This window comes from Oratosquilla oratoria, chromosome 23 (genome assembly GCF_046742065.1).
Source record: "Oratosquilla oratoria isolate Oo_2021 chromosome 23, ASM4674206v1, whole genome shotgun sequence".
NCBI lineage: Eukaryota > Metazoa > Arthropoda > Malacostraca > Stomatopoda > Squillidae > Oratosquilla > Oratosquilla oratoria.
Genome location: NC_134799.1, coordinates 55,646,360 through 55,672,117, shown reverse-complemented (window position 1 = coordinate 55,672,117; position 25,758 = coordinate 55,646,360). Strand labels below are relative to the sequence as shown.

General features: G+C 38.9%; 1 protein-coding gene across 1 annotated transcript in view; it reads right to left on the bottom strand.

Annotated features, from left to right (window-relative positions):
* The window catches only part of LOC143038123 (F-box only protein 31-like), a 94,468-nt gene that overhangs the window by 28,292 nt on the left and 40,418 nt on the right, over nt 1-25,758 (bottom strand). Inside the window, exon 5 of the mRNA XM_076207121.1 lies at nt 4,294-4,400. Coding sequence (XP_076063236.1) covers nt 4,294-4,400 — 107 coding nt within the window. The remainder of the gene's footprint in view (nt 1-4,293; nt 4,401-25,758) is intronic.

Below are 25,758 nucleotides of genomic sequence, written 5' to 3'. Positions count from 1 at the left end.
CAGCTGTTGTTTGCGGACGACACTGCGCTTGTGGCAGGGTCGGAGGAGGGATTGAGGAAGCTGGTGGCAGAGTTTGGGAGAGTATGTGATAGAAGAAAGCTAAATATAAATGTGGGTAAAAGTAAGGTGATGAGATGTTGTCACGTCTTCACATTGCGATGTGACATAGATGTTCATTATGCTTACCTATGTTAATATGTGACCCTTAGTGATTTTATGCTTAAGTGTATTTTAGTGTGCAATCCGCGGGGAGCCCTACAGTGCGACTCCAATTATGGAGTGGCGCCAAGTTGACGGTACCTCCCCCCCTCCTTCTCCTGGCCCTCTCTCGCCCATAGCCCTATGGGTGGGCGTGGACGAACAATGGACCTCTTGTGTGCGGCTACGCTTCACGGTGATGGATGCCCGCGAAAGGCGTTGGACCTGTATCGAGGCGGGGCCGCTAGTACAATGGGTCCTTGTACTCCGAGACCGTTGACCTAGAACGCGCGCGAAACCCCGCGCGGACAAGCGGCGGAGGACTACAGAAGGGACGCCGTCTTCCAGCCGAGGTTAAGGGGGTAACATTAATCAAGAAGAAGATGGCGAAGTAGTGCTTTCCCCTTTTCGTTACCCCATTGCCTTGTAGGTTAAGATGTTAGTTAGGGAATTTATTGTGAGCCTTCTCCACGCATGAATAAAGGATAAGAGTGGTGTGTGGAGTTGTGCAAATAAAGATAGGATAATGTCTAATAGTTAATTTGGCACTCGAGCTGTGGCACCGGTGTTGTGCGGCTAAGGTATAAAGTCGGGGGTGCAGGCACCCACGCCACATATTCCCCGCAGCCGCTCCTCTGTCCATTACTTCGTGAGTAATAAGTGTACATATTCATATCAGTAAATATTCTTATGTGTACGTGTGCAAATTCTTTTTTTATCCTGGTGCAGTAGATGTGTCTTTAAAGAGGCGATTGCAACCTGAGGTATCATATTGTAGGAACTATATAAACACTCTGTTCGATTACAGTGGGTTTAATATATCAACTCAAGTGGAACCTCATCTGTGACAGATGTACAAGGGGTGAAAGTGGCAGTAGACTGGAAGTGAACATTAAGGGAGAGCGACTGGAGGAAGTGGATAGTTTTAGATACTTGGGTGCAAGTGTAGCAGGAAAAGGTGGAGTGAAGGTGGAGGTAGAATGTAGATTGAGAGAAGCGAGTAAATGCCTTGGTGGATTAAAGAGTGTAATGAGGAATAGACATTTAGGAATGGATGCGAAGAGGAGACTGTATGAAGGAGTGATTGTGCCAACAGCACTGTATGGGGCAGAAACGTGGAACATAAGAGAAGAAGAGAGAAGGAGTTTGAATGTGTTTGAGATGAGGTGTCTGAGAAGTATGGTGGGGGTTACTAGGCTGGATAGAGTGAGAAATGAGGAGGTGAGGAGGAGAACAGGGGTGAAAAAGGAGCTGGGAGATAGGGTTGATGAAAGAATATTAGGATGGTTTGGACACATGGAAAGAATGAGTGAAGAAAGACTAGTAAAAGAGGTATGGAAGGCAGATGTGGAGGGAGTGAACATGAGGGGACGTCCTAGGATGAGGTGGATGGATGGGGTGAAGGGGGCTTTGGGGAAGAGGGGAATGTCTGTTGAGGAAGGAAGGGAGAGGACGGAAGACAGAAGTGAGTGGAGAATGGTTGTATATGGATGATGTTGTGATTGCATGAGGAGGAATGGGCGGGGGGGTGGGGGGTGAGGTAGTATGTGTGAGTAAATTTTGACGCAGCCCGAAGGGATTTCTCCCCGTCCTCTCCTTATATACAAGGGGGGACGGAGAGGGGGGGTCGCCGATTAAATGAAGCGGCCTTGCTGTGGATGTGCTGTGTCTTCCGACACTGCTTCTGACCCAGGGCGGTGGGCAAGGTGCAGGGATGACCCGTCATCCAGGAGGTGCTCAGATGAGAGGGAGGGCGGAAGGGGTGTGGAGTGTATTTAGGGATGAAATGGGTGGGAGTGTTTTTATGCCTTAACCTTTTTGGCTACCTCCCTTGAAAGGGGGAAAAAGCCTTGGTATATGTATGTATGTATGTATGTATGTATGTATTCTTTTTAGTACTGGGTGACCATAGTGTCGCTGCATATTCCAGTTTTGGTCTAATCAATGTAACTAATATCTTTTTAATCATTTCTTCATCCAAATAATCAAATGCCACTTTCATTGACCTTAATAGGTTGAAGGTTTCTCCATTTTGTTTATCCAGTGTCATGTCTTTGCGGATTATTACTCCAAGGTCCCTTTCCGAGTGCACTTTCTTGATTTCTTCTTCACCAATTTTATAATTTTTTGAAATTCTGTTTTTACTTTTTCTAAACTCCATTATGCTACACTTCTTGATATTGAAGTTCACTTCCCACTTTTGAGTCCATTTCCAGATTTTGTCCAGGTCTGATTTCAATGAATGACAGTCCTCCTCTGTTCTTATCCTCTTCAATATTTTTGCATCATATACAAAGAAATTCATATAACCTACAACTCCTTCATCTATGTCATTTATGTATATGGCAAACATGATTGGAGCCAGCACCGACCATTGTGGAACACCACTTATCATTTCTTCCCATTTCAAGTATTGGTCTCTAATTACTACTAATTACCCTCATTTTTCTCCCAGTCAGGAAGTCTTCCATCCATTCTAATAGTTTACCTGTGATGCCACCTATTGATTCCAATTTTCTTATTAATTTCTTGTGTGGTACTTTGTCAAATGCCTTTTGTAGGTCCAGATAGGCACAGTCTGCCCATCCATCCCTCTCTTCTATTATATCTATTAGTCTCGAGTAGAAGCAGATCAGGTTTGTTGTACATGATCTTCCTTGTCTAAATCCAAATTGGTTTGGGTTTAGTATAGATTTTTCTTCCAGGTGTTTAACCCATCTACTTTTGATCACTTTCTCACATATTTTAGCTACTGTGCTTGTTAGGGAGACCGGTCTGTAGTTAGTTGGATTTTCTTTGTTTCCTCCTTTATATATTGGTACAATGTTTGCATTTTTCCAGTCTTGTGGTACCTTTCCTTCTTTGAGCGAGCATTTGATTATAGTGTGTATTTTATCTGTTAATTCTTCTACGCATTCCTTCAGTATCCAATTTGCAATTCCATCCGGACCATGCGATTTTCTGACATCAAGGTTTTTTATTTGGTCGCTAATTTCCTTCTTTGTCACAGTCATTTCCTTCATTGGAGGGGATTTCTGTCTCTCTGTTCCCTCACAGTTAGGTGTGTTCTCAATTGTGAATAGCGATTTTAAGTGGTTGTTCATAACTTCTGCCATGTACTGTTCTTCTGTATATTCATGACTTACTAGGCACATCTTTTCTATTTCTTGTTAGTTTTTTAGTTTACCATTCACAGGTCCAGGTGTTTGTGTATTGTTTTATGTCAGCAAGTGTTATGCAAGTGACATAGGCTCAGTTTTTCAAGAGTTGCACTGAACTGAGCCCTCTGTCCATCAGCTCAAGTTGATGGGTTTGGAGCATGTTGGACACGTGTATTTTGTTGTGGGGCCAGGATTAATCTCCATCACCAGCTAATAATTGGAGAAGAGGGATGATCGCAGAAGAATAACCCCTCAGTGCAGAAAAAATGTGAAGGTGCATTGCTGTAAAATGGGTTGTAGTACTCGCTCAGGTAACCAAAGCTGCTCCCAGGAATCAATGCCACCAGCATAAGAACAGGTGGCAGGGGTGTGCTGTGGCAGTTTGGCCCGTAATTTTGGGATTGGGGGGTGGTCTCACAACGCAGATGATACCACACCTGGACCTTCTTGAGAGTTGTTGAATGTGGAGGAGGATAGGGACTGATTGTGTTAGTATGACACAATAAGAAAATAACTCTGATGGGAAAGGAAAATGGAAGGAGAACCTTTGGCAGGAGCCTATGAGTATTGATAAGTTTCCTCCATGCTTTGATATTATGACTCAGTGACACCATAAGCAAAGTTTTAAATCAGTGAGTGCCCACTTCTTCTCCCTCTTCCTCCTCCTCTTTTAACTGCCTGGTGACACATAAACATTCCTACAGCAACACAACATAAACAAAATTCTAATGATTCTTCCCAGAGAGATCTATGGGAGGGCTAGAGGCCAACTGATGGCTAAAATGAGCCGAGTTGCCAGTCTATAAAACTTAAGGTAACAATACACAACCATCTATATATCCTCTACAGCTATTGCCTATCTACATTTTCATATCAAGTGCTATACTTACACTCTCTGACCAAATTAATATACAAGAAAAATTGTATTTCTAACCTTAAAGCTCCTTCATATGCTCTGAATTTGTCTGCTCCCAGTTCATCGTACATGGTGGTTGCATGTAACTCGGGATCTTGACAGTAGAAGAACCACTTTCCTTTTGACTGATTGCATGTGCAAACCAATAAATACAATAATAGCTTCAGAAATGAACACACTAAACCATTATCACATGTTAATTAATCAAAGAAAATAATTAACATAATTTTTCCAAGACAAGGGGAAAAAATAGCATTACCATCTTCATGTACATACTAGGGTGTTTCTTCAAAATAATTATTAAAAATAGTCATTCCACCAAATGATATACAGCCCTTTGTTATAAATACTATTTAGTCCAATGAAACTGAAAACAAAAATCCATACAAATTTCACTTATTATGCATACACCTCTCAAAAATATAAGTTGAAAGTATGTGGAACTGTGTATGATGATGTAAAAGCATTAGCAGAACTAATGAGCAGTGATTTCCAGTCCATGTTTACCAAGAATTACCTTGAGGGTAATAAGGAAATTTCCCAAAGTGGGGGGTGTATGACATGAAAATGGAGATATGAGAGGTGCTAAAATAGTAGAGGCACTCGACATGAGGAAAGGAACAGGGACTTGCAGGATCTCAAGTTTAATACTCAAAAATTGTTGGGAACAAGTAGTGGATAGATTTTTTTTTTTTTTATTTATTTTTTTTTTTTTTTTTTTTTTTTTTTTTTTTTTTTTTTTTTTTTTTTTTTTTTTTTTTTTTTTTTATTATTTTTTTTTTTTGTTAAGAGAAAGGAAAGTGCTACATAATTGAAAACTAATATTGTGCCAATATATAAAGTTGGGGACAAAGAGTTTCCTCTAAATTATAGACTAGTGTCTTTGGTCAATATAGTAGCTACATTGAGTGAAAAAATAGTGAAAAACAGATGGACAAAATACTGAAAACGGGAAAAAAATCTCAGTGGATAACAAAGTTTCAGAAAAGGAAGATCAAGAGTTTTATGCATTAGTAATCAATGTTCTTCAAGAGATGGATGAGATAATGTGCAGGTGGTCACTAAAGTCAACTGGTGTAATCAGTTAGCATGCTTTCCTAGACTATAGGAGATCCCAGGTTGAATTCCCGGGCGGTGCCAGCTTTTCAGTGATGCTCCCTATCCAACATGTCACAGTGAGTAGGATCCCGCAGCAATGCACATTCCTGAACTAGTGGAGGCCCAGGGAAAGGTGATGTGCAGGTGGCCACTTGACGTGACCATTGTGTAATCAATAAGCACATGTGCCTAGACAGTGGGAAATTCTGGGTTCAATTCCTAAGCATTGCCAGCTATTCAGTGATGCTCCCAACCCAACAGATAACTGTGGTTACTTTGATCTAAAAAAAAAGTTTTGATAAGGCACCTTACAACATATACATACATATACCAAACGCTTCTTTCCCCCTTATAAGGGAGGCAGCCAAAAAACCAAGGCATAGAAACCACTCCCACCCATTTCATCCCTATCACATTCCACTCCCTTCCACCCTCTTCCCTCTCTTTTATCTTGGCACCTCCTGGATGATGGGACATCGCTGCATCTTGCCCACTGCCCTGGGTCAGAGGCAGTGTCACAAGACACAGCACATCCACAGCAAGGCCACTTCATTATATCTGTGACCCCCCCTCTCCATTCCCTCAAGCAGAAAAGGAGAAGATGGGGAGAAATCCCTTCGGGCTGCATCAATTTTTTCTCACACATACTCCCTCACCCATTCCACCTCACATCATCCATATACAACCATTCACCATTCACCCCTATCTTCTGCCCCCTCCCGTCCTTCCTCAACAGACATTCCCCTCATCCCCAAAGCCTCTTTTACCCCATCCTTCCATCTCATCCTGGTCACCACCTTATGTTCACTCCTTACACCTCTGCCTTCCACACCTCTTTTACTAGTCTTTCTTCACTCATTCTTTCCATCCCAATACTCTTTCATCCACCATATCTCCCAACTCCCTTTCCACCCCTGTTCTCCTCCTCACCTCCTCATTTCTCACTCTATCCAGCCTAGTAACCCCTATCATACTTCTCAGATATCTCATCTCAAACACATTCTAACTCCTTCTCTCTTCTTCTCTTATGTTCCATGTTTCTGCCCCATACAGTGCTGTCGGTACAATCACTCCTTCATACAATCTCCTCTTAGCATCCATTCCCAAAGGTCTATTTCTCATTACACTTTTTAATTAACCAAGGTATTTACTTGCTTCTCTCAATCTACATTCTACCTCCACCTTTTCCTGCCACATTCACCCCCAAGTATCTAAAACTATCCACTTCCTCCAGTCACTCTCCCTTAATACTCACTTCCAGTCTGCTGCCACTTTCACCCCTTGTACATCTCATCCCCTTACTTTTACCCACATTTATCTTCAACTTCCTTCTTTCACACACTTTCCCAAACTGTCACTAACTTCCTCAGTCCCTCCTCTGATCCTGCTACAAGCACAGTGTCATCCACAAACAACAGCTGGCTTATCTCCCACTTTTCTCCATTTTCTTTAACCATCTCCAATCCCTGACCCACCACCCTTGCATTTACCTCTCACACCACCCCATCCATGTATAAATTGAACAGCCAGGGTGACATAACACATCCCTGACAAAGTCCCACCTTTACCTCAAACCACTCACTCTCTCCATTTCTAATCCTGACACACGCTCTACTACTCTCATAAAAACTCGACAGCTCCTAAAAGCTTTCCTCCTATCCTGTATATCTGCAATACCTCCCACAGTGCCTTCCTGTCTACTCTGTTATAAGCCTTTTCCAAATCCATAAAAGCCCAAAAAATATCCTTACCTTTTCCTATAACTTTCTCACATATCTGTCTTACCACAAAAATCTGATCCATGCAACCTCTACCTGTCCTAAACCCACACTGTTCCTTACCAATTATTCCCTCTGTTCCTCTCCTAATCCTCTTAATCAAGACCCTCCCATAAGCCTTCCCAACTACACTTAACAAGCTAATCCCTCTGAAACTACTGTACTACATTCATATATACATTACATATACATATATATATATATATATATATATATATATATATATATATATATATCAACTAACACCATGGTCAGACAAAAGAGAGTAAGCAAAAATATATATTTTGATTGCTAACTGCAATCCTCTTTAGTAATACAAAGTGGAAGAAGGATGCTGTCTTAAATAGCAACCTCTTACAAAGGGAAGGGAACTTGGAAATTAATATATATCACTTCCCCACCCTTATGTGACCTGAGGATGACATGAAGTCGGGTCAGGGGGAGGGGGGGAACTTGTTAACAATTTGTTTGGTGATAATCCAGATATTATGTCTGGGGTCTATTGACCTTTGGAAATGATCATCAATTAAAGTAGATTCTACCATTTTCCTTCTGAACCCATAGCCAGATTTATAAATAAGATTGGAGTTTTTCCAGTCCATCCGGTGATTTAATTTATTCACGTGTTGAAACACAGCTGAACTTTCTTGACCATACTTGATAGACCTTTTGTGTTCATTCAATCTTGTCCCTAGGTCTTTCCCTGTCTGGCTGTGGATTCTTTCAAAATGCAAATTGGGAAAAAAAATTCAAGGAACCGACACAAGTGGAAAGGAAATGGATGATTTTGATGGAAATTTATAATGAAGGAGTGAATAAATAAGTACAAAAACAGAAACAAGAAAAGGTGTACATTAAGTGCTGGTTCAACAGAAGATGCAGTGAGGTGAAAGATAAATCATGGAAAACATGGAAAAAAGATAAAAAACCTGGAAAGTAGCAAATACATATCAACCATAGAAATGAATATGTAAAAATGCACAGAGAGGAAAAAAGAAACTATGAAAAAGACATCATAGAAAAACGTGATCAGCCCAAACTATTCTATAGATATGTGAATGGTAAACAGGAATAGGTGAATGGTAAACAGGAATAGGTGAAACTATGCCACAGATATATAGAATATAGAGAAAATTTAGAAATGGCTGAAGTACAACCACTTCAGGTTGGTTTTCAGTAGAGAAAAAGTATAGCATTGGGATGAAGGAACTGAAGTGCAATCCTCCCCCCCCCCATGAGGGAAATAACAATAATACAAAAAGAAATAATGGATCAACTAATGAACCTTGATGTCAGGAAATCACACGACCCACACAGAATTGCTAACTGGATACTAAAAGAATGTAAAGAATTAATGGACAAAATATGTAGCATAAGTTGCTCACTCAAAGAAGGAAGAATACCAAAAGACTGGGAAAATGCCAATATTGTACCAATATATAAGGGAGGAAACAAAGAAGAACCAACAAATTATGACTAGTCTCCCTTACAAGCACTGTAGCCAAAATTTGTGAAAAATTTATCAAGAATAGATGGATAAAACACCTGGAAGAAAACAGAATAATAAACCCAAGACAATTTGGATTCAGACAGGGAAGCTCATGTGTCACAAACTTAATCTGTTTCTACTTAAGACTACAAGGGACAGATGAGCTGATTGTGCTTTCCTAGACTTACAAAAAACCTTCGACAAAGTACCATACCACAAATTATCTAAAAAAACATAGGAGGGATACAAGGTAAATTACTAAACTGGATGGAGGATTCCTTGCATGGCAGAAAAATGAGAGTAGTGCTCAGAGAAAACAGTTCAGCTTGGGAGGAGGTGATTAGTGGAGTTCCACAGGGATCAGTATTGGTTCCAACAATGGTCACTATTTATGTGAATGACATGGATAACGATGTGGAATGTTACATGAGCTTCTTTACCTATGATGCTAAATTGTTGAGGAAAGTGAATACTGAAATGGATTGTGAATCACTACAGAGAGACCAAAACAAGGTTTAGAAATGGAGCCAAGAAATGTAGCATAATGGAGTTTGAAAAAAGTACAAAAAGAATATCAGGACAATATAAAACTGGACCAAAGAAGTAAGGAAAGTGGGATCTGAAAAAGACCTGGAAGTAATGATCTCAAATGACATGTCCCCTGATAAACATATAAACGAAATTGTCGGAGAATCTTACAACTTGCTAAAATCAATAAAGGTGTCTTTTACCTATTTAGATAAAGAAATAGTTAAAAAAAAATATTAGTCACACTAATAAGGTAAAAGTAAGGTGATGAGATGTACAAGGGGTGAAAGTGGCAGTAGACTGGAAGTGAACATTAAGGGAGAGCGACTGGAGGAAGTGGATAGTTTTAGATACTTGGGTGCAAGTGTAGCAGGAAAAGGTGGAGTGAAGGTGGAGGTAGAATGTAGATTGAGAGAAGCGAGTAAATGCCTTGGTGGTTTAAAGAGTGTAATGAGGAATAGACATTTGGGAATGGATGCGAAGAGGAGACTGTATGAAGGAGTGATTGTGCCAACAGCACTGTATGGGGCAGAAACGTGGAACATAAGAGAAGAAGAGAGAAGGAGTTTGAATGTGTTTGAGATGAGGTGTCTGAGAAGTATGGTGGGGGTTACTAGGCTGGATAGAGTGAGAAATGAGGAGGTGAGGAGGAGAACAGGGGTGAAAAAGGATTTGGGAGAGAGGGTTGATGAAAGAATATTAGGATGGTTTGGACACATGGAAAGAATGAGTGAAGAAAGACTAGTAAAAGAGGTATGGAAGGCAGATGTGGAGGGAGTGAACATGAGGGGACGTCCTAGGATGAGGTGGATGGATGGGGTGAAGGGGGCTTTGGGGAAGAGGGGAATGTCTGTTGAGGAAGGAAGGGAGAGGACGGAAGACAGAAGTGAGTGGAGAATGGTTGTATATGGATGATGTTGTGACTGCATGAGGAGGAATGGGCGGGGGGGTGGGGGGTGGGGTAGTATGTGTGAGTAAATTTTGACGCAGCCCGAAGGGATTTCTCCCCGTCCTCGCCTTATATGCAAAGGGGGACGGAGAGGGGGGGTCGCCGATTAAATGAAGCGGCCTTGCTGTGGATGTACTGTGTCTTGCGACACTGCTTCTGACCCAGGGCGGTGGGCAGGGGGCAGGGATGACCCGTCATCCAGGAGGTGCTCAGATGAGAGGAAGGGTGGGAGGGATGTGGAGTGTATTTAGGGATTAAATAGGTGGGAGTGTTTTTATGCCTTTCCCTTTTTGGCTACCTCCCTTGGAAGGGGGAAAAAGCCTTGGTATATGTATGTATGTAATAAGGCCTAGACTGGAATATGGTGCAACACTATGGTCACCCAGTACCAAAGAGAATATAAAGAAAATTGAACAAATCCAGAGAAGAGCCACAAAAACAGCCCCAACACTTTCAAAGCTGTCATATGAGGAGAGACTGGCTAAATTGAAATTACCAACTTTGGAACAAAAAAGAGAAAGTGGTGACCTGATGACCATTTACAAAATCATGAAAGGCACAGAAGTCCTTGATGGAGAGGATTTACTAAATTGGGATATGAGAAATACAAGGGGACATGATAAGAAACTCAAAAAGGATAGTTATAGAAAAGACCTGACAAAAACACAATTTTCCACACAGAGTGGTGGATATCTGGAACACACTGGACAAAATAATAGTGTGTGCAACATATATACATGAATTTAAAAGCAAACTAGACACTATGAGATACAAAGACAGGACACCATGAGCATAGCTCCCCTTCCTGTAAGATACAACTAGGTAAAATACTAGGTAAATACATATATATACATTTTAATGGCGTACATGGGAAGGAGATTTTCTCTTATGTATATTTAATTTAAAGGCTAGTTGTGTGCTTATTATTTTCTTAAAGATATTTATTTATGAAGCAGCCTTGCTGTGGATGTGCTGTGTCTTGCGACACTGCTTCTGACCCAGGGCAGTGGAAAGGATGCAGGGATGACCTGTCATCCAAGAGGTGCCAAGATAAGAGGGAGGGAGGAGGGTGGAGGGGAGTGGAATATATAGGAAATGGAATGGGTGGGAGTGGTTTCTATGCCTTTTTCTTTTTGGCTACCCCCCGTGTAGGGGGAAAAAGCCTTTGGTATATGTATGTATGTAAAGGTGTTTTCCATATGCCTTACTAGTCTTATTCTCTTTTCAAAGGAGGTTTATGACATCATGATAGGTAGTCATTCTTGCTAAATCATTTCAGGTACAAGACCTTTCCTCAGTACATACATACATACATATACCAAGGCTTTTTCCCCCTTCCAAGGGAGGTAGCCAAAAAGGGAAAGGCACAAAAACACTCCCACCCATTACATCCCCAAATACACTCCACACCCCTCCCACCCTTCCTCTCATCTGAGCACCTCCTGGATGACGGGTCATCCCTGCACCCTGCCCACCGCCCTGGGTCAGAAGCAGTGTCGCAAGACACAGTACATCCACAGCAAGGCCGCTTCATTTAATCGGCGACCCCCCCTCTCCGTCCCCCTTTGCATATAAGGCGAGGACGGGGAGAAATCCCTTCGGGCTGCGTCAAAATTTACTCACACATACTACACCACCACCCAACCCCCCGCCCATTTCTCCTCATGCAATCACAACATCATCCATATACAACCATTCTCCACTCACCTCTGTCTTCCGTCCTCTCCCTTCCTTCCTCAACAGACATTCCCCTCTTCCCCAAAGCCCCCTTCACCCCATCCATCCACCTCATCCTAGGACGTCCCCTCATGTTCACTCCCTCCACATCTGCCTTCCATACCTCTTTTACTAGTCTTTCTTCACTCATTCTTTCCATGTGTCCAAACCATCCTAATATTCTTTCATCAACCCTATCTCCCAAATCCTTTTTCACCCCTGTTCTCCTCCTCACCTCCTCATTTCTCACTCTATCCAGCCTAGTAACCCCCACCATACTTCTCAGACACCTCATCTCAAACACATTCAAACTCCTTCTCTCTTCTTCTCTTATGTTCCACGTTTCTGCCCCATACAGTGCTGTTGGCACAATCACTCCTTCATACAGTCTCCTCTTCGCATCCATTCCCAAATGTCTATTCCTCATTACACTCTTTAAACCACCAAGGCATTTACTCGCTTCTCTCAATCTACATTCTACCTCCACCTTCACTCCACCTTTTCCTGCTACACTTGCACCCAAGTATCTAAAACTATCCACTTCCTCCAGTCGCTCTCCCTTAATGTTCACTTCCAGTCTACTGCCACTTTCACCCCTTGTACATCTCATCACCTTACTTTTACCCACATTTATCTTTAGCTTTCTTCTATCACATACTCTCCCAAACTCTGCCACCAGCTTCCTCAATCCCTCCTCTGACCCTGCCACAAGCGCAGTGTCGTCCGCAAACAACAGCTGGCTCACCTCCCACCTTTCTCCATTTTCTTTAACCATCTCCAATCCCTGACTCACTACCCTAGCATTCACCTCTCGCACCACCCCATCCATGTATAAGTTGAACAGCCAGGGCGACATAACGCATCCTTGACGAAGTCCCACCTTTACTTCAAACCACTCACTCTCTCCATTTCTAATCCTAACACATGCTCTACTACTCTCATAAAAACTCTTGACAGCTCCCAAAAGCTTTCCTCCTATCCCATAAATCTGCATAACCTCCCACAGTGCCTTTCTGTCTACCCTATCATAAGCCTTTTCCAGATCCATAAAAGCCCAAAAAACATCCTTCCCCTTTCCTATAGCTTTCTCACATATCTGTCTTACCACAAAGATCTGATCTGCACAACCTCTACCCGTCCTAAATCCACACTGTTCCTCACCAATTACTCCTTCTGTTCCTCTCCTAATCCTCTCAATTAAGATCCTCCCATAAGCCTTCCCTACTACACTCAACAGGCTAATCCCTCTGAAATTACTACATTCACACTTGTCCCCTTTTCCCTTGTAAAGAGGAACTATACAGGCACTACTCCAGTCCTCCGGTACTCTACCCTCTCTCCTCAGTAACTTAGGATATTCTTTCTGTATGGTTAGGGTAAGAATGTTTCTGGTGAATGATGTGATGCTATTTCATTTTATATGTTTGTATTTATACTTGCTCTTCACCGGGGGAAGTTACCAGGTAAATGGGAGATACCAGGTAGCTGGGAAAGGTTATGGGGTAACTCAAGTAGTGACGAATTTTATGTTTGGGACAGCCTCTGGATTTGGGTTATGGTGTAATATTGCATGCTTGGGTTTGTGACATTTTGTCCTATACTTGGATATGTGGTGTTTTGTTGTATCCTTAGGTTGTGATGTTTCATTGCATGCTTGGGAGGGCCTTGAGGTCCTATGCTTGTATGTTTATGTATGGGCTCGACTCTTTGATTTACAATGCCAAGATTGGGAGGCATCTATCTACTATACATATTTCCAAAATCTTGGTGTTTTCTTCTAAGATGTTTCTCATCTGGGCTATGCCTACCCCAAGGCCCAATATTCCCACTGTGTCACCCCCTGTTCATCAGTCATATCATCTACATTCAAAGGTTACAATGCCTTGATGGTCAAGTAAGAGTATTGTGTACATATGTGTTGCTGTGCAATTTGTTGTCTTTATTACCACTATTAGTATCTATTAAGGTTGTAAACTATAAGCAGCCTCGGTTATGCTTGGCATAACTGAGGGGGATGTGATCTGTTTTCAACAACTAATTTGTACTTGTCTACCAAATGTATGGTTATTGTATTTTCCCACTGTCCTATGTATTATTGTATATTTCATATGTACATTGTATCATGTCCTGGAAATCAGACAATTTATGTCATGTTCTTTTACTTACTGCTGTAATTTACATGCCATTGTGTTTGTCTCCTCCTTGCCACAAATGTAGTTTCCTCGGTGAGGGCACTGAGAGGTGGTGGGAGCTATGTTGTAGTTGGAAGTATTGTGATTACAATATTATATGGTGTATTGTGCATGTAACACTATGTAAATATAAGTATGTACCTCTGTATGAAGCCATCTAGTGGGTTTGTGCTAATGGAATTGTATTTCCCACATGATTGAGTGTGCCCAGGCTGTGTAACACAGTATTGTTCCTGCTTTGGTTGAAGGCATACATTCTGTATTTTGCCTTAATTTGGTATAAATAACAACTGTGTCAATGTGCTAAACCTTAATTAACCCACCATTATAGGAGCAAACATCATGATGTCTGCCAATGTTTACTCAATCACTACATCAATGATGGTGAGGAATATTTTAGCAGAATAGTCCCAGGAGATGAAATGTGGGTCCATCATAATGGGGCAGAATCCATGAGACAGAGTATGGAGTGGAAACATCCTGGCTCACCAGCAACAAAGAAATTCAAAACTCAGGCTTCCATGGGAAAAATTATTCTAACCCTTTTTTGGGACTCAAAAGGGCCTATACCGGAAGACTACCTGGAAAAGGGTTGTATGATCAACAGTGCAAGATACAGTCCTGTGGTGGCCAACAAACTGAAGCCAGTAATTTGCACCAAACGCCGAAACCCATTGTCAAAGACTGTTTTGTTGCATGATAATGCATGCTCACATAAGGCCACCTAGACCAAAGAAACCATTAACCAATTGGTTTTTGAGGTGCTGGAACACTGCCTACAGCCCAGGTCTCACCCCTTCTGACTACCATAGCGTTGGACCATGCAAAGATAGTTTACAAGGTCATCGATTTCCTATGGAAAAAGATGTGAAAGAAGTGGTGCATAAATAGTTGTATGACCAACCATAAACTTTCTTCATGGAGGGCATATGCAGGTTTATGGATTGCTGGACCAAGTGCAATGAAAAACAATATATATATGTATCCCTAATGTGGAATGCCTCCAGAAGTTTTAACCTTCTGGGGCCTTTATTGTGTGTAATGATTCAGTGCACCAAAATCACTGCACACAATAAAGGACCCAGAAGGTTAAAACTTCTGATGCCATTCCACATTAGGGATACTGTCCCCACAATAAAAATACAATCCAACATGGCATCCAGTATTTTTGCTGTACACAGACACTTACTTGAGGCAGTATTATTTCAAGGTCCTCTCTTCCCCATCCCCCTCACCCCTGCCCCACCCATCCCCACTGCACCTGCCAGGCCACCTAAGTGGTCAACTCAGCACCAAGCTAGAAACTCTGAGAACTAGCAATGCATTTAAACTCTTCTCTTCCCCAATCATTCGTACTTTTCCCTTAGATATAAGTGATAACATTGTGTTAAACATTTTATTTTGTGACTACTTTCCACTTGTATATTTGTTTTGATTTTTGTTATTTACTTGATTTGTACCAACATTTATATTTATTATCAAAGAAATTTTGTCAATCCTGATGATCTCTTTGAAGACAAAAGCTCAAAATATTACATTGAGACCTATGGAGATCTTGTGTTAGCTCACTCTCCAGCAGGAAAAATACTGATAAGAAAAATAGAAAATATCAAGAAGTTGAACAACTGTCAAAATGCTGTCATATTCAATTCAGTATGCATATATGTACAGGCATTTCTTGATTTATGCATTTTTAGAATATACGGTTTTGGAACAACACGAGGTAAAAAACCTAGTCATTTTTAAATATTACACAGATTCTTTGGAATAAGACTATGTAAAAAATCAAGTAAGCAATAGTAAAACTTAACTATTCACATCATACAATTTTCAAATTACATGATCCCTTCAGGAATGTATCCCTTCCATAAATTGAGAAATCCATATATATATATATATATACACATATATATATATGAGTCTAGAATAGAAAGGGGAAAATGCTGTAATCATGTGTAAGTCATTTTACCTCTTCATGTCAACACTCTAAGAATCATATTTTGTACAGAGGTGTGGCATATACCCTTTTTTTCTAGATGACTCGTATATATGTGTGAAAATATATATATATATATATATATATATATATATATATATATATATAAATTTGTAAAGAGCTGCAGTCTAGGAACCATTGTATAGATGAAAAAAGTAAATGCTGGACTTGTCGAAATAAGTTTATTTCTACATTTCAAACCCTTTCCAGGGTTTGTCTTCAGGGATATACAAAGATAGCAAAGGGAATCAGTATAAAGGGAGCATGTGTGCCACCCTGGGAAAGGTCTCCAAAGTGACCATCACTCACCAGACAGTACATTCATCACAAGGTAGGACACCAGTTCACAAAAAACCCATATCACTAAATACACATAGATACACACACACACACACACACTTCAACGAACGGACGGCTTAGAGGACGTTCTGAAGAAAAAGTGAAATTTCGTGGATCCCGAAGCAAAGAAAATACCTATTGTATTTACAGGGTGGGGGGAAATTGCTCGTGGTGTAGGGGAAAGTGAGGAGAAAGGAGAAGGGGAGGGATTGCTGAGGGAAATGGAAGGAAACGAGGAAGGTGAGGACTTGGCCCAGGCAGGCAGACGAAATCTAAACAAAAGCGGTCCGGACCAATTTAGCGACGACGAAATGTCTAACAAAAATGTAAAGATCAGAAGTATAGATAAGAGCAATACAGTAGAAGGTGATGAGAATATCTTCCAGGGATTTAAAGAGGGTGGGGGGGGACACACGCCCCACCCCCGATTAACAAGACTAGAAGAGAAGCTCGATAAGATGATCGAGCACTGGGAACTTAGGTTCGGTCACGTTAACAACATTGTGCAGAGTGTTGAAAAATTGGAAGAACTAGAGAAGGCGAACAAAAACTTAACTAAGGAAATTGAAGAATTAAAAAAACAGTTAAAAGAAGTAAAAGAGGATAATAAAGTCTTAAAGGAGAATAATAAGGACAACAAGGAGGGTTGGAAAAAAATTCAAGAAAACAGTAAAGTTGCATTTACTGACATAATCAAACAGCAAATGAAAGAACAAACTGAAGACTCAGTTATTAAAGTGATGAGACAGAAGGAGAATATAGTAAGAGACTTAGCAGATAGAAAGAAATGTATAATTATATTAGGAATGGAAGAGAAACATAACCCAGATAGAACCACAAGAATCAAAGAGGAAAATGAAAAAGTAAGAAATTTACTAGAATTAGTTCAGGAAGATGAACCAGAAATAATGAAACAAATCAAAGAGAAATTCAGGCTTGGGAAATATAGTACAGACAAGACCAGACCAATTAAGATTAAATTCAGGTCACAAACGACGGCAGAGAATATCTAATCCAAAACAGGGAAACTAGCAACAAGTGAACAATATAAAAAGGTATGGATAAAAAGAGAAATGAATAAAGAGGAAAGAGAGGAGGAAATAAAGAAAAGACATGAAGCTAAGAAAAAAACGAGAAAAGAACGGAGACAGAAAAACAAGAATTCTACTGGAGAGTAGTGAATATGAAATTGAAGCAATGGAAAATAACAGAGAGAAACACAAAAGAAACAGAGAATACAATGGAAATAACAGAAAGTTAAAAGTATCCTACACAAATATAGATGGATTAATAACAGGACTGAATGAACTGAACAAATATCTGAAAGAAAAAGATCCAGACATAATGGGAATTGTTGAGACAAAATTAAAAGGTCCACTACCACCCAACAGCATAGGACACAATGCATATAATTATTGGATTAGAAACAGAGAGAAAAAACAAAGGGGTGGAGTTATGTTCCTGACTAAGAAGGATATAAGCGTGAAGAGTGTTACATATGGGAACAATAGAGTAGAGATGATCATGATAGAAGTAGAAGATAGAGATAAGAAGAGCAGAAAGTTTGTAATAAACTACGTGCCCCCAAAAACAGCCTCGTGGGAAGAGAATGAACATAAAAGCATGTTAGAGGACACAAGAATAACACTAAACAAGATAATGGAAGATGGAGGAAGAATAGTTATGATGGGCGACTATAAGTGCAAAGAAATATGCTGGGAAGAGATGACCGTAAAGGGTGGAGAGGACTCATGGGGAAGTGTTCTACTTGAGATGATTACTGACCACACAATGACACAATGGATCCAAGAGAACACTAGGTATAGAAATGAAGAAGAACCATCGAGACTAGACCTAATAATCACATCAGAACCTGAAATAGTGGAAAAGATAGAATGCCAGGCACCAATAAGCAAAAGTGACCACATACTGATAGAACTAGAACTAAATGAGAAAAAATACATGAAAAGAAATGAATATAGAAAAGGAAGATTGATGTATGAAAAAGCAAATTTTGATAAAATAGGAGAATTCTTCCAAAATGAAAACTGGGAAAGAATACACAAAGAAGATACAACAGTAGAAGAGAAATGGAATATTTTGACAAAAATCTATAAAAAAGGAGTAGAAAAGTATGTCCCAAGACAAAAACAAGAAAAAGAATATGTAAAGTGCTGGTACAATAAAAGTTGTAGGGAGATAAAAGACAAAAGAGACAAAGCCTGGGCCAAATCGAAGAAAAACAGAAGACCAGAAAAATTGAAAATATATACTTGTTATAGAAATGAATATGTACAAGCGTGCAGAGAGGAAAAGAGAAAATATGAAAAAGATGTCATAGAAAAATGTAAAGATCAACCAAAACTATTCTACAGATTTGTAAACAACAAACTGAAAAACAAACAAGATTTGGAGAAATTAAGACAAGGAGGAGTTGAATACACAGAGGAAATTGAAATGGCGGAAATTATGAACAAACATTTTAAATCTGTGTTTACAAGGGAGAACATACAACCTGAAGAGATTGAATGGAAAGAGAAAGTCCCCCCTATGAAAGAAATAGAAGTAACAAAGAATGAAATATTGAACCACTTGAGTAATCTTGATGTCAGAAAATCACATGGACCAGATGAAATAGCAAACTGGATTCTGAAAGAATGCAGGAATGAACTGGCAGACATAATACATAGCATAATAAACAGTTCCTTGAAAGAAGGTAAAGTTCCAGAAGATTGGAAAAAAGCAAATATAGTACCTATATATAAAGGGGGAAATAAAGAAGACTCTAACAACTATAGGCCAGTCTCTCTAACAAGTACAATAGCAAAAATTTGTGAAAGAATTGTCAAAAATAGATGGGTAAAATATTTAGAAAAAAATGTGCTAAATCCAAGACAATTTGGATTAAGACAAGGACGATCATGCGTCACCAATTTAATATGTTTCTATTCAAGGCTAATAGATATAATACAAGAAAGAGATGGATGGGCTGATTGTGCATTTCTAGACCTAAAAAAAGCTTTTGACATAGTACCACATAAGAAGTTGCTTAAGAAATTAGAAACTGAAGGAGGAATACAGGGCAAACTGCTTAAATGGATGGAAGACTTTTTACAAGAAAGAAAAATGAGAGTAGTGATAAGAGACCAACACTCAAAATGGGATGACGTAATAAGCGGTGTTCCACAAGGAACAGTTCTGGCCCCAATAATGTTTGCTATATATATTAACCACTTCAGTACGGAACTTAAATCTCGCGGGCAGCAGCCAATGCCAGCCGTATGACGTAACGTAATAATATTCGCATCATAAAATATAGTCACCGCTTATATCGATCGTTCTCTCTTTCACCCGCGAATTTTGAAAACCACAGAGAATGGGATTCAGGGCGCATTTGGGAGAATGTAAAAACACAGGGGCGACTACAATAAATATAATCAAGACGCCGATATGGCAGCCTCGCGAATACACTCGCTCCCCATGACGCCTACGTGTGCGGCACCGTATGGAAGGGGTTAATGATATGGATGAGGAAATTGAAAGTTATATGAGCTTCTTTGCAGATGATGCAAAACTATTAAAAAAAGTGAACACGGAAGAAGATTGTGAATCACTACAGAGAGATCTAAATAAAGTACAGGAATGGAGTAGGAAGTGGGAGATGGAGTTCAATACAAAAAAGTGTAGTATAATGGAATTTGGAAAAAGTAAAAACAGAATAACAGGATCATATAAATTGGGAGAAGAAGGAATAAAAATAGTAGAAAATGAAAAAGACCTGGGAGTCATTGTTATGAATAATATGTCACCTGAGAAACATATAAATAAGATTTTTGGAGAAACTTATAATTTAATAAGAACAATCAAAGTTGCATTTACATACCTGGATGAAGAAATGGTGAGGAAAATCCTAATCACCCTGATAAGACCAAGATTAGAATATGCAGCAACAATATGGTCACCAAGTACAAAAAAATGTATAAAAAAACTTGAAAGAATACAAAGAGCAATTACAAAACTGGCACCAACACTCTCAAAACTATCATATGAAGAGAGACTACAAAAACTTGAACTACAGACACTAGAGCAAAGAAGAGAGAGAGGAGATTTGATAGCTATTTACAGAATCATGAAAGGCATAGAAATTACTGATAGAGAGAATCTGATAAAATGGGATGACAGAAATACAAGAGGACACGGAAAGAAAATAAAAAAAGACAGCTATAGAAGAGACCTGAAAAAGAACAGCTTTCCACACAGAGTAATAGACAGTTGGAACAAGTTAGATGAGAAAGTGGTGTGTGCAAAAACAATACATGAAATTAAAAATTGTTTAGATAAAATGAGAAATGAAGACGGGACCCCACGAGCATAGCTCCCCTTCCCGTAAAATACAACTAGGTAAATACACACACCACACACACACACTTCAACGAACGGACGGCATAGAGGACGTTCTGAAGAAAAAGTGAAATTTCGTGGATCCCAAAGCAAAGGAAGTACCTATTGTATTTACAGGGTGGGGGGGAAATTGCTCGTGGTGTAGGGAAAGTAAGGAAAAAGGAGAAGGGGAGGGATTACTGAGGGAAATGGAAGGAAATGAGGAAGGTGAGGACTTGGCCCAGGCAGGCAGACGAAATCTAAACAAACGAGGGCCGGACCAATTTAGCGATGATTAAATGTCTAACAAAAATGTAAAGATTAGAAGTATAGATAAGAGCAATACAGTAGAAGATGATGAGAATATTTTCCAGGGATTTAAAGAGGGTGGGGGGGGACACAACTAGAAGAGAAACTCGATAAGATGATCGAGCACTGGGAATTTAAGTTCGGTCACGTTAACAACATTGTGCAGAGAGTTGAAAAATTGGAAGAACTAGAGAAGGCGAACAAAAACTTAACTAAGGAAATTGAAGAATTAAAAAAAACAGTTAAAAGAAGTAAAAGAAGAGAATAAAGTCTTAAAGGAGAATAATAAGGAGAACAAGGAGGGTTGGAAAAAAATCCAAGAAAATAGCAAAGTTGCATTCACTGACATAATCAGACAGCAAATGAATGAACAAACTGAAGACTCAGTTATTAAAGTGATGAGACAGAAGGAGAATATAGTAAGAGAATTAGCAGACAGAAAGAAATGTATAATTATATTAGGAATGGAAGAGAAACATAACCCAGATAGAACCACAAGAATCAAAGAGGAAAATGAAAAAGTAAGAAATTTACTAGAATTAGTTCAGGAAGATGAACCAGAAATAATGAAACAAATCGAAGAGAAATTCAGGCTCGGGAAATATAGTACAGACAAGACCAGACCAATTAAGATTAAATTCAGGTCACAAACTACGGCAGAGAATATCTTATCCAAAACAGGGAAACTAGCAACAAGTGAACAATATAAAAAGGTATGGATAAAAAGGGAAATGAATAAAGAGGAAAGAGAGGAAGAAAAACAGAAAAGACTTCAAGCTAAGGAAAAAAACGAGAAAAGAACGGAGTCAGAAAAAGAGAGATTCTATTGGAGAGTAGTGAATATGAAACTAAAGAAAGTCGACATACAAGAGAAAAACAAAAGGGAAACAGAGAACACAATGGAAGTGGCAGAAAACTAAGAGTGTCTTACACAAATATAGATGGATTAATAACAGGATTGAATGAGCTGAATGATTATTTGAAGGAAAAAGAACCAGACATAATGGGAATTGTAGAAACAAAATTAAAAGGTCCACTACCACCCAACAGTGTAGGACATGATGCATATAATTATTGGATTAGAAACAGAGTGAAAAAGGAAGGGGGTGGAGTTATGTTCCTGACTAAGAAGGATATAAATGTGAAGTGTGTCACATATGGAAAGAATACAGTAGAGATGATAATGATGGAAGTAGAAGACAGAGATAAAAAGAACAGAAAGTTTGTGATCAATTATGTGCCCCCAAAAACAGCCTCATGGGAAGAGAGTGAACATAAAAGTATGTTAGAGGACACAAAGATAGCATTAAACAAGATAATGGAAGAGGGAGGAAAAATAGTTATGATGGGCGACTTTAATTGCAAAGAAATCTGCTGGGAAGAAATGACAGTAAAGGGTGGAGACGGCTCATGGGGAAACGCTCTACTTGAGATGGTTACTGACCATACAATGACACAATGGATACAGGAGAACACTAGGTATAGAAATGAAGAACCATCGAGACTAGACCTAATTACATCTGAACCTAGAATAGTGGACAAAATTGAATATAAAACACCAATAAGTAAAAGTGACCACATATTGATTGAACTGGAACTTAATGAAGAAAAATATATGAAAAGAAATGAACAATATAGAAAAGGAAGAATGATGTATGAAAAAACAAACTTTGATAAAATAAGAGAATTCTATCAAAAGGAAAACTGGGAAGAAATATACAAAGAAGAAACAACAGTAGAAGAGAAATGGAATATTTTGACAAAAATTTACAAAAAAGGAGTGGAAAAGTATGTCCCAAGACAAAAACAAGAAAAAGAATATGTAAAATGCTGGTACAATAAAAGTTGTAGGGAGTTAAAAGACAAAAGAGACAAAGCCTGGACCAGATGGAAAAAAGACAGAAGACCTGAAAAATGGAAAATATATACCTGTTATAGAAATGAATATGTACAAACGTGCAGAGAGGAAAAGAGAAAATATGAAAAAGATATCATAGAAAAGTGTAAAGATCAACCAAAACTATTCTACAGATTTGTAAACAATAAATTGAAAAACAAACAAGACTTGGAGAAATTAAGACAGGAGGGAGTTGAATACACTGAGGAAATGGAAATGACGGAAATTATGAACAAACATTTTAAATCAGTGTTTACAAGGGAGAACATACAACCTGAAGAGAATGAATGGAAAGAGAAAGTCCCCCCTATGGAAGAAATAGAAGTAACAAAGAATGAAATATTAACACACTTGAGTAATCTTGATGTCAGAAAATCGCATGGACCAGATGAAATAGCAAACTGGATACTGAAAGAATGCAGGAATGAACTGGCAGACAAAATACATAGCATAATAAACAGTTCCTTGAAAGAAGGTAAAGTTCCAGAAGATTGGAAAAAAGCAAATACAGTACCTATATATAAAGGAGGAAATAAAGAAGAACCTACCAACTATAGACCAGTATCTCTAACAAGTACAATAGCAAAAATTTGTGAAAGAATTATCAAAAGTAGATGGGTAAAATATTTAGAAAAAAACAAAGTGTTAAATCCAAGGCAATTTGGATTAAGACAAGGACGATCATGCGTCACCAATTTAATATGTTTCTATTCAAGGCTAATAGATATAATACAAGAGATGGATGGGCGGACTGTGCATTTCTAGACCTAAAAAAAGCTTTTGACATAGTACCACATAAGAAGTTGCTTAAGAAATTAGAAACTGAAGGAGGAATACAGGGCAAACTACTAAATTGGATGGAAGACTTTTTGAAAGAAAGAAAAATGAGAGTAGTGATAAGAAACCAACACTCAAAATGGGATGAAGTAATAAGCGGTGTTCCGCAGGGAACAGTTCTGGCCCCAATAATGTTTGCTATATATATTAATGATATGGATGAAGGAATTGAAAGCTATATGAGCTTCTTTGCAGATGATGCAAAACTACTGAAAAGAGTGAAAACTGAAGAAGATTGTGAATCACTACAGAGAGATCTAAATAAAGTACAGGAATGGAGTAGGAAGTGGGAGATGGAGTTCAATACAAAAAAGTGTAGTATAATGGAATTTGGAAAAAGCAAAAACAGAATAACAGGAGCATATAAATTGGGAGAAGAAGGAATAAAAAATATAGAAAATGAGAAGGACCTGGGAGTCATTGTTATGAATAATATGTCACCTGAGAAACATATAAATAAGATTTTTGGAGAAACTTATAATTTAATAAGAACAATCAAAGTTGCATTTACATACCTGGATGAAGAAATGGTGAAGAAAATCCTAATCACCCTGATAAGACCAAGATTGGAATATGCAGCAACGATATGGTCACCAAGTACAAAAAAATGTATAAAAAAACTTGAAAGAATACAAAGAGCAATTACAAAATTGGCACCAACACTCTCAAAACTATCATATGAAGAGAGACTACAAAAACTTGAACTACAGACACTAGAGCAAAGAAGAGAGAGGAGATTTGATAGCTATTTACAGAATCATGAAAGGCATAGAAATTACTGATAGAGAGAATCTGATAAAATGGGATGACAGAAATACAAGAGGACACGGAAAGAAAATAAAAAAAGACAGCTATAGAAGAGATTTGAAAAAGAACAGCTTTCCTCACAGAGTAATAGACAGTTGGAAAAAGTTAGATGAGAAAGTGGTGTGTGCAAAAATAATACATGAATTTAAAAATAGTTTAGATAAAATGAGATATGAAGACGGGACCCCACGAGCATAGCTCCCCTTCCCGTAAAATACAACTAGGTAAATACAACTAGGTAAATACAACTAGGTAAATACATATATATATATATATATATATATATACACATATATATATATATATATATATATATATATATATATATATATATATATAATCCATAAAGCTATAAATAGAGGAATAAATAAATATAAAAAATAAATACAAAAATGGAAGAGACAAAATAGTCCAATGGAGTAAATCAACAATCACATACAAAGGAGAAGCAGCATATAAGTGTCAATAGATAAACCTAGGAGGCAAAATTGCCCAGCTAGTGCATTGTAGCACTTTGTTCACCAAAAAAAATAAAAAATACAGGATGTGGTGGTCCAGAGACAAGCATAAAGACAATGATCAAGCCCAGAGGGGTGGAGGAAAAAATGTCAAAGTGTTGCATCACCTATTAGAGGGCCAACACATCACCACCGGGTCGGATGCCTTCTGTCCAGCCTGTCCCTAGTACCTTCATAAATGGAGTTCAAGTTGATGCATCTATTAACACTAGCCTGATCACTTACCCAAGCTTCTAAAAATAGCCTCACACCTTTATCAGCCCCTTTATACTTGATACTTGCATTCTGCCAATCCATCTCATGTTGTTGGCCTTTGCAGTGTCTCAGTTTTGCTGAGCTCATTTCCCTCCTATTCACTGCCCTCCAATGTTCTTGTAATTGTGTTGCCAACTTCTTGTATCTCCTACATAATGGGTCTCATAATTCTTGCACTTTATATTGTAAACCATCCCCATCTGATTGGCTACACTTTCTACATCTTTCACCTTTGTCAAAGCCCCATGCAGTGGGTTCATTGGTTTGTGTGCCACTTCTACCCCGTGTTTTCTTAGCAGTCTCGCTGTTACTTCTGATCCCCTTTTCACATACGGTATTGTAATTCTCGACGTGTTATGGTTTCTCTCGCTCACTCTGTTATTCTCCTGTGTCAT